Source organism: Brachycentrus maculatus, unplaced genomic scaffold (genome assembly GCF_059751285.1).
Source record: "Brachycentrus maculatus isolate JH-2025_06_01 unplaced genomic scaffold, ASM5975128v1 h1tg000119l, whole genome shotgun sequence".
NCBI lineage: Eukaryota > Metazoa > Arthropoda > Insecta > Trichoptera > Brachycentridae > Brachycentrus > Brachycentrus maculatus.
This window is the reverse complement of record NW_028280872.1, coordinates 764,908-778,725: the sequence shown is the minus strand read 5'-3', so window position 1 is coordinate 778,725 and position 13,818 is coordinate 764,908. Positions and strand designations below refer to the sequence as shown.

General features: G+C 30.7%; 1 protein-coding gene across 9 annotated transcripts in view; it reads right to left on the bottom strand.

Annotated features, from left to right (window-relative positions):
- Positions 1-603: 603 nt before the first annotated feature.
- The window catches only part of LOC148309616 (alpha-galactosidase MYORG), a 64,577-nt gene continuing 51,362 nt past the window's right edge, over positions 604-13,818 (bottom strand). For 8 of the 9 annotated variants that reach the window (XM_088259758.1, XM_088259760.1, XM_088259757.1 and 5 more), the window contains exons 4-9: positions 7,895-8,054; positions 6,136-6,358; positions 4,547-4,726; positions 3,052-4,451; positions 2,231-2,411; positions 1,274-1,605 (exon numbers count right to left, since the gene is read on the bottom strand). In XM_088259758.1, coding sequence (XP_088115884.1) covers positions 1,469-1,605; positions 2,231-2,411; positions 3,052-4,451; positions 4,547-4,726; positions 6,136-6,358; positions 7,895-8,054 — 2,281 coding nt within the window. In that variant the 3' untranslated portion in view covers positions 1,274-1,468. Of the gene's footprint in view, positions 1,606-2,230; positions 2,412-3,051; positions 4,452-4,546; positions 4,727-6,135; positions 6,359-7,894; positions 8,055-13,818 lie in introns of all 9 variants that reach the window. The other variant, XM_088259765.1, reaches the window with a different exon arrangement.

Sequence of the window (13,818 nt, the reverse complement as noted above, 5' to 3'; positions counted from 1 at the left end):
AAAAAGTTAATTTTATATATTCTTATTAACAAAACATTATTCTCAAGTGTCGTCATATCGCCTTAAAATTATTTTACTGAATTAATTAACATAATTTTAATAAATAATATTTCCTATAGTACATTACAGAATAATAAACAATAAATAAAACAAAAATGCTTAAATTAAATACATTGTGGCATGTGTTTTTTTACTTAACATAATTTGCTTGCAATACCTAAATAAGAAAGCTACCTTTATTTATTATTTAGTTATAATGCACCTTTAAGGCCTATAAAATATCACTTAATTTTTATTAAAATGATTTTGTCTTATTCGTTTGCTGTCAGTTTTAGTATTCGATGATAAATATTGTATTACCAAATTTTATTTTAATAACAAAATAATAATACTGGATTTATTGGCTTGAGAATCAACCCTGGACTGAGGTTCCAAGATTGATTCTCAGTAGGATATAACAAAATTTTCAACCCAAAAAATATATTAAGATGACGCTGTACATGTAGATAAGAATAAAGGAGATGATAAAATAATACAATTGCAAAAATCTTATTTACTTCTTAACTATATAAAATACCAATTAATATGGGCTTATATTTTGAATTTTTCTATTCATAATAGTGAGAGGATTCTGTACAAATTAATACAGTGGAATTTCTCATTTGACTAGGTCTAAATTTTTCAAGTAACACATAAATATTATGTGTAAAATTTTACTATGTATTTATCTAATAAAGCTTGAAAACCATGGCGCATAAGGAAATGCAACTTATAAGAAAATTACACAAGTGTAAACTAATAGTTTAATAATTTAACAACTTTGTTAACAAAGTAAAAAAAAATACTTTTATTGCTCAAAAATTAGTAAAAAGTAAACATCAATAATGTCAATTTTATATATTTATTTTGTGAAACTAGTGAAGAATCATTTTCCTTCATTTCATGTTGATCTGCCCATAGATACCAGATTGGAGAGAGTTATTTTATGTAGCTTTTTTCATTTGTCAACAGCACTATTTGTATATATCGCTTACTCCTTTCAAGAACGTCATAAATCAAAAAACTTGATTTTTCAGGAGAATGATTATAAAGTTTAATAATAAAATATAATGTATTAAAAATAGATATCAAGCCACTTATTGAAAAATATTTAGTACATTTAAAAAAATAATTAAATAATACCTTTTCTCCAAAATGCAAAAACAACACTTTCTGCCCTGTAGCTGGTAAATATTAAGTTAAAAATATGCCTCTATTGTTGTGATATAGTACATTTTCTGGGCATACCGAAAACATGCAAAACTGAACATTGTCAATTTTCGATTTATGACGTTCTTGAAAGGAGTGAGAAGAAGAAAATACTCATAATAATTAAATAATACATGTAATGATTTTTTCTTGTTTACCCGTCAATTTATAAATTTTATACATAAAGCTTATTCATGTGAAGAGATATGAATTTATTTTCTTAAAATCTCGTATTGTCTGGCATTTTGACAAAGTATGCTACTTTATCAGTCGGTACTCGATAGTCATGAATCCAACGACTACCCTTTCTTAATGAACCATCGATTCCATCTTTCCACACACCAGAAGGAAGATAAACTAGAAAGGAACAAAAAGTTATTCATATTAATTTGGTTCGAGTGCAACTTTTAAAAAGATCTCACCCTTTTGGTAAACGGGCTTCAATCATGAATGATTAAAACATGACTGCCAACTACGAGATAACTCGTAGTTTGCATTCTTAGCTAGAATGCCGCCCACGAGTTATCTTGTAATGTGTTTACTTGCCATATATGAATATGCACAAGCAGCTACAATAAAATTTGTAGTATATCAGTGCTTATATATATGGCTTTTGGCAAGAGAACAAAAAACCAATGCTAGCTCACATGAACAGAAAATTTATTAATAAATGAACACAAAAGATAATTATGCACCATAATTAGAGTTTTTAATAATATCATATGATTAAATCAAATTGTCTTTATAGACCGGAATTACGGTCAATGTGTTAAATAAAAAATCCCTAATAATTTCAGAAGCAAAATGGTTTGAATAACAAATTATATGATCAGGCCGTTACATGGTATCAATTTCAAAAAGGCTTTGCATGAATACTACTTTAATTCTTACATGTATATTATTTATTGATTCCAAATCTTAAGGGGGAGTGTGTAAGTCTCAAAGGTTTATATGGCAAATAACAAAACAAACGGAATATTACCTTCTCTGTGAATAACCCCCTTTTCTAGCACAGGTGCTACAATCAGTTCTTCTCCAACAGAAAATTCATCATCAACAGTGTGACAAGCTGGATCATGCGGCTCCAACATCCAAAGAGGTCTTATCAAGGGCAAACCTTGGTCCAAGGCTTCTTCAGAATACTTTATAAGTAAAGGTGTCACCTAAAAGCATATCATTTCTAAATAAAGTTAATTTGTTTAGTTGGTATGTAAATGCTTACCTAAAATTGACCTATTCATTCGTCAAATATATTGGAATATATGTATAAATAGTGAAAGAGGAATATCAAAAGAAATTTATGTGGAGCATTCAAAAGAAAAGGCGGGCGTCATATACTCAAATGCAGAGATTCGAAAAACCTGGTTTTGGAAAGCTGTGGTGTTGCTACACAGACAAGACCTCTTGTATTATTTATATATTTATTATAAAACATTTCTTTTAAAGATGAAACTGAAAACCGGCTACAAATAATAAATAATCATTATTTTCATTCAAAAAAATTAACGGAACTAAAAACACATCCTAGCTGTCATTTGTTGAAACAGAATTTAAAAGTTTTTGTAGTACCTACTTACGTAATTAATTTTTTTTTATATATTTATCTGACAATCAGTGAAGACAGGTCTACCAACAAGTGAATTTTTTGTTTATTTTTTAACCTAAAAATTACTTGACAGCTGTCACTCTGTCATTGTTTATAAAATTTAAGGGATGAATACTAATGAAATGATTTTTAAATATTTAAAAAAATATATTATAATATTATTTTTAGTTATTTAAATTAAGCTTTTCATTACTTACTATTTTCTGACGTAGAGTAGTTAAAATTTTGGCCCCTTCTAACACTTGTTCGTCATTATACTTGCTCGGTAAGTGAGTGAACTTCATAACGGGTAGGAAAGTCGCCAACTGTAACCATCGTATGTACAATTCTTTCTCTGGCAGCACTGTCGCAGTTTCATTTACATTTGTCAACTCCAGCAGAGTTTTTGGTGACCCCGGAACAAACTGTTCCCCACCAGGCCAGTCTATATCGCCTCCAACAGCTCCTGGCATCAAAAAAGGATAACCGATAACCCCGTAAGAAAGTATTGTCGGAATAACATTCTTTATCGCTTCCCAAGTCGATTCGAACGGAGGCAAAGAGACAAATATTGGCGGTCTAGGTAGAGATACGGCGGATGTAACTCCGATAAGACTTATCGACCTTTCAAAAGAATCGGTGAAAAACGTCTTGTATTGATCGGGATTTGACAATCTTTTCTCACATTGATAGTAATGTGGCATATTGTATGCAGTTCCCATATCCAGAAAGAAAGCGTCGATCTTGTAAGTGTTTAAAACCTTTTTTAGCTTGTTATGAAGCCACGGAATCGATCTGTTGTTAGTTATATCCAAAACGCCGGCGCTTGCCAAAGATTTATATCTCGTTAAAGCTGGGATCCTCCAATCGCTGAATCGTTCAGATATAAGCAAACGTTTTTGAATACACTCCGCGAAATTAGGACTCTCTGTACTTATAAATGGCTGAATAGAAAATACAATTTTAAAACCTCTCCTGTGGATGATGTTCACAGTTTCCTCGAGTGTAGGAAATCTTACTGTATCGAGAGTAAAATCTCCAATGTTATTCTGCCAGTATTCGTTGACTAAGACATGGCCTTGTTTTAAAAATCCAAGTGCGATGACATCTTCGGTATAGTTGTATACCAACCCTTCCGTTAGCTCGTGTTTTCTTCTTGGAGCAATGTGCCATACTGGTTCCGAGATCAGAGAATGTAAAATACTTATATCCTCTTGTTTCAAACCATCCCACAAGGACTGCTGACTCAACGACGAATGTAATGTTTTCATATTTGAAGAAGTACATATCTTATACTTCAATTCTGGGTATTTTGTCAGATGATTAACATAGGCAAAGTCGTCATGCCTCGCTTGAATACAAAACTTATTACTATTCTTATGATTTATTGAAACATACAAAGGTGTTTCGTTGTCAATGATAATGACGGCTCCTCTAGAATTGATAAAGTATCTCATTAGAGCATTTCCCCATTGGTGTTTTTTTATGTCGCCGGTGACAAATGGTGCAAAGTCATGGGAAGTCTTTTCTAAAGGCCATGTCATGTTGGCAAACTGTCCACCTCCGTACCAATGATCTTGAGGTGATGACCAATCATAGCAGTCGGTCGGATGGACTCCTATAAATAAAAATAGAGTCACATATGAGTCACATGATGATTTTGATAATTATCTGTTTGATTAAAGCTCTATTTAATGCATTCACAAAACTCACCGTCAATTAATGCCTGCCATTTTATTGAATAGCATCTTATATCATTTTCTGTCTCATGCATTAAAGGAAATTTGTTAAAGTATAATCGCAAGCCATTTAACCACTGCAAACAAATAGCGCCGGCCTCTGAATCCGCATCCGTTAAACAGTTGTAAGCTTTAGACTTTCCTAGAGTTGCACCTGCAAAATTAATTTACTTTTTAAGATAAAATAACTCTAGTATTTTAAATTATTAACTACTTCAAAAATATATGTATTATGTATCTCTAAAATATGTCACCAGCTGATAATAAATAAATTCATTACTAACACATTGTTTGTGGGAAAAGCTTAAAAGCGTCTTTTACATACTGTTAGTAGAGAACAGAAGATGCTTATAAGCGTTCTATTTGCTTATTTTTGGTAGAGCGCGAAAGACACCAAAAAACATTGTACAGATCAGAATTGGGTTTGTGGTTACTTATGATTAGTATGCAACCCTAATTAGGGTCAGGGTTGATGAAAAAACCGTCCGACAACAATATGTTATCATTACTATTATATTATTATTATTTAAAAATATTATTCAGAATAATATTAAAAACATATTTCTTCTGACACTTATTTGCACCCAATAGTGCATAGGGCTCTGTTATGGATAGATAAAGAGCAAACCAATTGTTAATAATAATCATGAAGGGGAAGGTGATCAGTCTTGGGCATTAGGTGTCAATCCAGGGTAACATATTAAAATGAATATTGGAGTGACAAAAATTGATATATTTATTGAACCGTTGACATCGAACACAGTAGTGAACCATTCCTAGTGGGAGGTGGAAAAAACTAAACTAGGTGTTTGCCATATTTTTTAAAAATTATTTAAACATAAAAAAGTTTTATCAAAAACAGTCTCCTGACAGAAATTGGCTGTTTGTAAATACATTTCACTATTTTAAAACCAATGGTTGTATACTGTTTCATATCCTCTGTATTATTTATATGAAATTATTTTACTGCGAAAATGTTTGAAACAAAACATTCTCAAGAAATCTACAGGGATTATAAATAGAACTACTTATTTACACAACACTATTTAAAAAAACAAACCATACGTTTTAGTAACATGATAATATTATCACTGAGAAAACAGAAGGATACTTGTATAATATTTGTTTGCCAAACTCATAAGAGAGCTTATAGCTTTCCTTTGTAATATTCATTTATTGCAAACTCATTGTTACGTTTGCTCTGATAAAAAATATGTTCATGAACGAACATAAACATTGTGGTTATGATCTTGAAAATCTATGTGATAATTGTTGCCAAGTTACTGTGAAGTAATTAACAAATAATAAACAATGTAATACTAATTGCATCTAGATCTTAGGGTTAGAAATACTAAAAAGTTTCATGCTATAGGACTCTGAGATCTTTATCAATTGATTCGGCAGTCACTTTATGGTAATTTCTATTTAATTAAATTATATTTTATATATATTTTAGTGTGTGGAAAGGAATATGAATCATAAGAATCAAACTGAAATACCATAACAAGTTGGGAGAATCTTTGCTGCATGAGATATATTTAATAATTATTCTGTTAGACTTACCTAAAAGACCGTTCATAATCTCCAAGCCTTCTTTGTTGAATACCTTTATTTCCCTGGTCCCTTTACTAAATTTTACTTTCTCAAAATAGGCCCTTGCCAATACTTGTTGGTGGTAGACAATATATGCAAATCCAACAAAGAAGGCAATGCATAGAAACAGAAATCCTACAAATGCCCTTATTTTGTAATCAGTTGGTTTCTTCTTGATCTTCGATGGAATGGACTAAAACATAAGTTAATAACAATTGGTAAAATACAAGCTAATATTTATCTACTGAGCTCTCCTTCCTAAAAAACATATAAATCAACTTCTTCAGAGTGAATCTCAATTATGTTCAAATGGAGTAAGCTATATATTATTACGGGGCTCGGGTATCGGTAATAATAACTTGTAATTAGGATGCAATCGGTTTATTCAACAGGTCGCTATGACAGTACAAGGACAGGTGTGTGCAGTCTCCCCTGCATCAATCTCATAAGGGTATAACATAAACATTCCCCGCGTACACTTCGCCCTGCTCCTAGCGGGCGCTTGGGGTCATAGTTCAAGTTGCTAGAATTATTGCGCCATAATAATATATTATGCTTTACAAATTTCTCAACCGATGGCGCCACAATCAACAATATTTCCAAATTTGTTAAATTACTACCTACATGTGAAAATGATTACTGACTCATTGGATATATACAAGTTCTAAAAATTAATGCAATATGAATATTTAATAATAGGCAGAGTTGGTGAACATTACACAAATGTATACAGTGAATACTTAAGCCAGCCAGGTCGTAAGCCCTGGGATGCTCAGACTTTGATCTTCTTTAGTGTCTTTAGTGTCTTAGTGACAATTAGCTTTGACAAGCTAATTCTAGTCTGAAACCCCACTCTAAATAGGTGATTTTTCTCTAGGTTAAGTTGAAATTGGGGACATTCAACTACCTTTATTATATTACAAGTAAATAAAAATGATCACCAACAAAAAACAATAATCTTATTTATTGTAACCGCAGACAGTTGGTAGAATTCCATATTGAATTGTTGGGTAATATATCCAAAATTAAAGAAGGTTTATTTGGTTGAATTCTACATTTATTTATGTATATGTTAATACGTGACGCGTTTCGTCTTCTTAGGACATTATTAAACACATCGCTCACTCCTTTCAAGAACGTCATAAATCAAAAAACCTGATTTTTCAGGAGAACGTTTTTAAAGTTTAAAAATATAATACAATGTTTCAAAAAAAAATATCAAGCCACCTATTGAACTTTTTCTGTGCAACAGATCTTTTTAGGTAAAACCTGAATGTTTTTTCTTCATTTGAAAAATATTTAGTATATTTAAAAAAATAATTAAACAATAACTTTTGTTAAAAATGCAAAAAGAACACTTTCTACCATGTAGCGGGTAAATATTAAGTTTAAAATATGCCTCTTTTGCTGGGATAAAGTACATTTTCTGGGCATTCCGAAAACATGCACAACTGAAAATTGTCAATTTTTGATTTATGACGTTCTTGAAAGGAGTGAGCGACATGTTTGATAATGTCCTGAGAAGATGAAACGCGTCACCTATTAACATATACATAAATAAATGTAGAATTCAACCAAATAAACTTTCTTTAATTTTGGATATATTACCCAACAAAATAATAATCTTTTTTTAATTTCACTATTTTGTATACGGTGACAATTTTAATGTAAGAACATATTTAATATAGGAGATTTTTTTGGAAGCTGCATATAAATTTTGACTTTCTACCTGTATCTTCTCTCTAAGCAAACTGGCTAGAGAATTGATGGATGTAATGGAATTGACTGGAGAGTCATCGTCAGAACTGTCTAGCGTGGAGCTATCCCCATCGGGAGTTCGAACTGGTGCCGCCATCACCGATTTCCTTCTAGCATTCCGTAAAGGTATCCTGAAAAAAAATAACATAAAGAATCTCTACAATCCGACACTTTGCAATTTTGATACATGTTATCCAATTATCAATATATTTACAGTAACCCCCCCTATGAAGTTGCGATAGGTGCCGCTTTATCCGAGGGAATGGTATAGGGCTATAAAGGGGGAAACTGACCGGAGCATTTTGTCGTAACGTAACACGTTACTATGCGAGCATTCAGGCAGTCAGTACAGCGAGCTGAGCGCTTCATCCATAGTTTCGGATACTCGGTGATGCTCGCCGCAAGCGATGTTACTGCATTATGTTACGACGAAATGTTCCGGTCAGTCTCCACCTTAAGGGGTTAATGTATGTTAACTAGAGGAAATTGCTAAAATGAGTAATTTTAAATTAAAATGCAATATAAAAACAATAACCCCCTATATCCTCCAAGAATGCGGTACCTATCTCAACATTATAAGGGGGTTTACTGTATTACATAAATTTTTATTGATTTGGCATTTAATTTGTAGAACTCCATAATTTGCATTTGAAATATTAAAATGAAATCTGATTTTTAGGTTCTATCAAGTTGTATGCTTTATTTAAAAAAAAAATTAAATAAAAAAATAAAATTCTTGACAATTGTTTCGCCTTGTAAGGTGGACTGAGGGTCTTTATATAATCTAAAATCTTCTCAGTTTGATAATGCCCTGACAAGGCGAAATAATTGTCACGAACCTTATTTTTAATTTTATGTTTTTTTTTTATACAATATACAACATAAGAGACCCTAAAAATCAGTGTTTGATTTTAATATTTAAAATATATTTATTATATTTTGATAATTAGATAACTTTTATCTACGTACATATTTAGGACCTGAAAAAAAGAGACTTATAAGTACGACAAGAGATAGATCTGAAACTCTTTAAAAGCAAGAAGATGAACAGAAACGAAGCCTCAAAAAGATACTTAATCTCCGTTGAAATATCTTGTATAACAAATATTTTCCTTTTATAAGAGTTTATGTTCTTTTTCAAAGAATACATTTTTTTAAAATAAAGAGATATTTTTCAAAATCTTTTATATCCAAGTGTCGGGTTGTCGTCCTGTGGTTAGTGTCGCAGATTCTTCATATTTCATAATTTATTATTATAATTTCACATATTCAGAAATAGTGTGAAATTTAAGTATTTTTGTAAATAATGAAAACATAGATACTTATATTATTTTTTGAATAAATAAATAAAAATAAGAATCAAGTGTGGTAGGGGGTGGGCTCGAACCTAAAAACTCTGGCTCAGAGTCCGCGACACTAGCCACGGGACCACAACCCGACCAAAATGATTTTATACGAAAATTATAAAAAATTGTTTTAATAGATGGCGCTAGTATGTTTATTTAAAATATTTAAAATTTGTTGAACGTTTTTCGTCGGAACTAAATGAATGTACAGTTTTTGCAATATGGTCAAAATCAGTTTTGTATAAAAAAAATAAATGCGACACTGGCGTTTCCCGCAAATTTTCTAGATAAATTTGTTGAAGTTCATGAGTGGTGGAAACGCCACTGCCGCCATTTTTAAAAATATATTATTAATTTTCACCACCCAAAAAATTTTATCAACGTATGAAATTTATATTTTGCCTCAACACAGACTTCGTCTAAAAAGCAGAAATACTTATTATCCATTCTATATTGTACTCTAAATCGAAATCAAATCAATAATATACCAACAAGTGAAGGATTCAAATGTTATAACACTCGTTTGCGCTATTGATATTGCTACTTTTTTTGACCGAAAATTTATAAATTAAGAATTGCTAATGTCAGATGTGGTGCGAATAGAAAAGGATTGATATATTAAAGATTTTAATGGGCATGAACTTTTATTGATTATACCTACTTCTCGGTGGCTGTATTAGAATGTAATAATAAAATTCGTAAATATAAATTTTTGCAATTTTGGTAATTCTAAAGATACATTCTTAAGAGTGAATTTATTAGAAAATTACAACGAATTTATTATTATTTGAAGGTGTAAAAAAATAAAAACAGGTACAAAATTTTATTTTATTCCTACATATAAGTCGTAAACCCTGTAAATGCCCAAACTTCTATACTATTCTTCATCTATTTTGGTATATTAAATCTCGAAATAAATAACTCCTAAGACAAACAAACTGTGCTTCTGGATTTTTCTCCAGATAAAGAAGATTCACAAAAAAATTGTGAACAAAGATTTGGATCGCTATAATGATATTTTAAAAACCTAATTGATTTTTCAAAGCAATGTAAATATTATATCTTACTATGTTTCGTTTCAAACTTCCCGATAACTTTCTTCGTAAGTTATGAAATCAGCATTTTTGCACTAAATTAATATTTTTTTCCGTCACTTCATTTTATTTCCCTCCATTTCTAACGGCCAGCTTTCCCGCTAATTCAAAAGATAACTGAATGAATGGTTGTTGTGTCGAGTACTTACGCCGGCTGAACTAAGCACTGATTGAAAGAGTGTAGTATGGTTGTATGTAGGTACTCGTATGTATCTCCATACTGACTTGAGACTTGGGAGTACAAATAATGGTAATCACGAGCGGTAATCGGTAATCACCTCCGTGCAAAGAGGATAGTGGGGTGATTAGAAATGATTATAATTTTTACACCTCGAATTGGCAACCAACTATATACAAAACAATTAATCATGGGTTTCATGAAATGAATTAATTGACTATCTGAAAAACTATTTATTTTATTTTATTTATTATTTATTTATTTATTTGGGTCAACAACAGCAATATTTACACAATTCTTTAACACATTTTTTACTTCTCTCTTTCAGAACTTTTTAAGTACTTTCGTCGTAAGATAAGTAGAATAGAGAGAGAAAGAAGACGAAAAAAATTCGTCTTCTTTCTCTCGTCTGCACCTAATAGTACATAGAGCACTGCATAAAGTTTTACAATTACAATTTTAAGTAGATCATCAATTACGTAAAGGCAAGGTGATCAGTCTTACGCTTAAGGTAATATTAAATTAATATTAAAGTAAAGTAAGCCTAGGTAATATTAAATTAATATTAAAGTACAATAACGCTTGTTTGTATAGACCTCCCACCTGGGAATCGAACCCAAGACCTCCAGCATGGTAGCCAAACAGCCAATCGCGGTAACCACTTCACGAGACGGATAATCACGAGACGAGTAATCTAATTTAAGTCTTCTGTTGCATGTGTGTAAAATATTTAGACCTTTATTTTTAACAAATGAGTGATTATTTTCTGTTAAATGGTTGGCAAATTCAGATAATTCAAATTATTATTATTATAAAAATTAAAAATTAATAATAATTATTGACGTTGAATTCAAATGTGTTTTTTTTATAATTTCTTGGATTAATTTCATTGGATTAATTAATGGAATTCCATTACTAAATACAATAGTATTTTAAATGATTTACACAATTTCGATGCTGTTTCACTTTTATTATATATTTTTTGTTTCAAATTATAATTGACACACACGGGGTCAGTTTAAACAGTGTACAATTTTGCTAATGTACAAACTGACCCCGCGTTCCTCTACAAGAAGATAATGCGAGTTATATGACCTAATCTTATTATTAACGGGCAATTGGCGACAACCGCAGTAAAGAGGTAAATATTTCCTTTGAAAACGCCCTTGGAATTTTATTCACACATTTTCTTCTTATCATTAAGATAATCTTTTTCAACGCAATAGGGAACGCTTTCATTGAACTATAAATGAAAAACTAGACCCCATTCGAATTCGCTGAACGTGAATACGTATTTGATTTACATACGCTAATTAGAATAAATATTTGATCAAGATCAAATATTGTTCACGATACGCATATTTTGTATGCATTATCGGATGATGTAACATATTTTCACTAGGCACTGTAAGGTCAGATTACTTTGGAATATGATGATTTTTACATTGCAGCAGGTGTAATTTTTACACATTGTTACAGGTGCAAATGTTGTGTTTACAGTAAACGAAAGAGTTTCTACTCAATAAAAAAGCTTCTTTCATCTCACCATAGATGTCTCTAGTGAAATTCTAGTAAATTCAGGGCAATATGCTTCGAATTTTAACATTATAAATATATATAGAAGTTCCAAGAATTTTAGTAGTATGGTGGTCAATTATGGGTAGAATTGGTGAACGTTACACGCGTGTAAAGTGACCACTTAATGCCCAGAATTTTATATTTTTCTTCATCTTTGTTGAGATGTCAAAAAATAATATACATACAAGTCTTTTATGTGATGTTAAGAATGGATAAAGATCACGATGTGTGATTATTGGCTAATAAATTAATATGAAAAATCACAAGACCATCGGTGACATTCTTATTGAAATCTGTAGAGAACTAAAGGAAATATGAAGGTTTAAACTTTAGATATTTGAATAAAACGAAAAACGTGCGTTCGCATACGTCATCAAATTTCCGTCATCGAACGTTTTATGACGTCAAATGGTTTATTGTCTATGGTTTATAGAGCTATAATAGTTAGTAGTGTGGACTGTTTGTTTACCACTACAGTACCATTTGTGTTATACAAATATGAGGGGAGGGGAGGGTGGACCATAGACATAAAAAAATAGAGCCGCCAATAATTTAGCAATGACACAATCGTTAAAATAACTATATCGTTTCTGTGACCTCATTCATTGCCACCTTACGTAAATAACATTTTTACGGAGGCGAATTTTCTAAAAGAAAATGATGTATGAAAATATTAACTATATCAGTTATTATAAACACAAAACGAGTCTAATAGAATCCTTTATAGGTTGAGTGTGTTAAATTAGATATTCCTCCCGTCTGACAAAGATCCATTGAAAAACGGGATCCGATGCGCTAAGATAAGTGAGATGATTTCTCCTGCCATTACTCCTACAGCTACTATGCTAATGATGTGTATCAACTAACTAAGGAAGAACCACACATCCTGTCTTTCTTTGAATACTTGCTTGGGTACATTCGTACAGCTACCAAGTACCTACCGAATTTAAGTTCATTGCACATTTAAATTGAGTACAAGACTTCTCAAACGAGGTCGACTTATCTTCCAGAATATGAAATTCCTATATCTTCCAGAATATGTAAATCCTCAATATACAATAGTATGACTTAGATCTCGTATATAAGGCACTGGAATTATGAATAATATGTGTTAATTATAAATTTGGCGTTTAATTTGTAGAACTCCGTTTAATTAAATTTATTTTTTTATTTATTTTATTTATTTATTTATTTATTATAAAATTGATTTTTTAATTGTTTAATTAAAAAAATAAAAATATATATACAAAAATCCGTTTTAAAACTAATTCAGTAGTTTGAAAATGCCGAAAACAATGCTAAACAATCGTCACAAATTTTATTTTTATGTGCTTATAATAATTAAATACAATTCAGTAGACTCTAAAAATCTGTGTTTGATTTTAATATATAATAAACATATAAATATTTATTATATAAGCATATACTATGTTGGAAAAATCTAACATATGCTAAAACACTTTTTTTCCTTTAATTAATGAAACAGATTTTACCAAAATAATACTTTTATGAAGATTTTAAACAAGTGAAGAGAGGAAAAGCACATTGTAATAAAAATAACATAGAATAATAATCTTATCATTCGTCGTTCATTTTGTGAAGAAAAGTGTTAAAATAATTTCGGTTTAACACTAAAAAAACCTCCCCATAACTAGACTCTCGATCTTATATATTTAGAGTAAGGTATTGAAAAATGCAT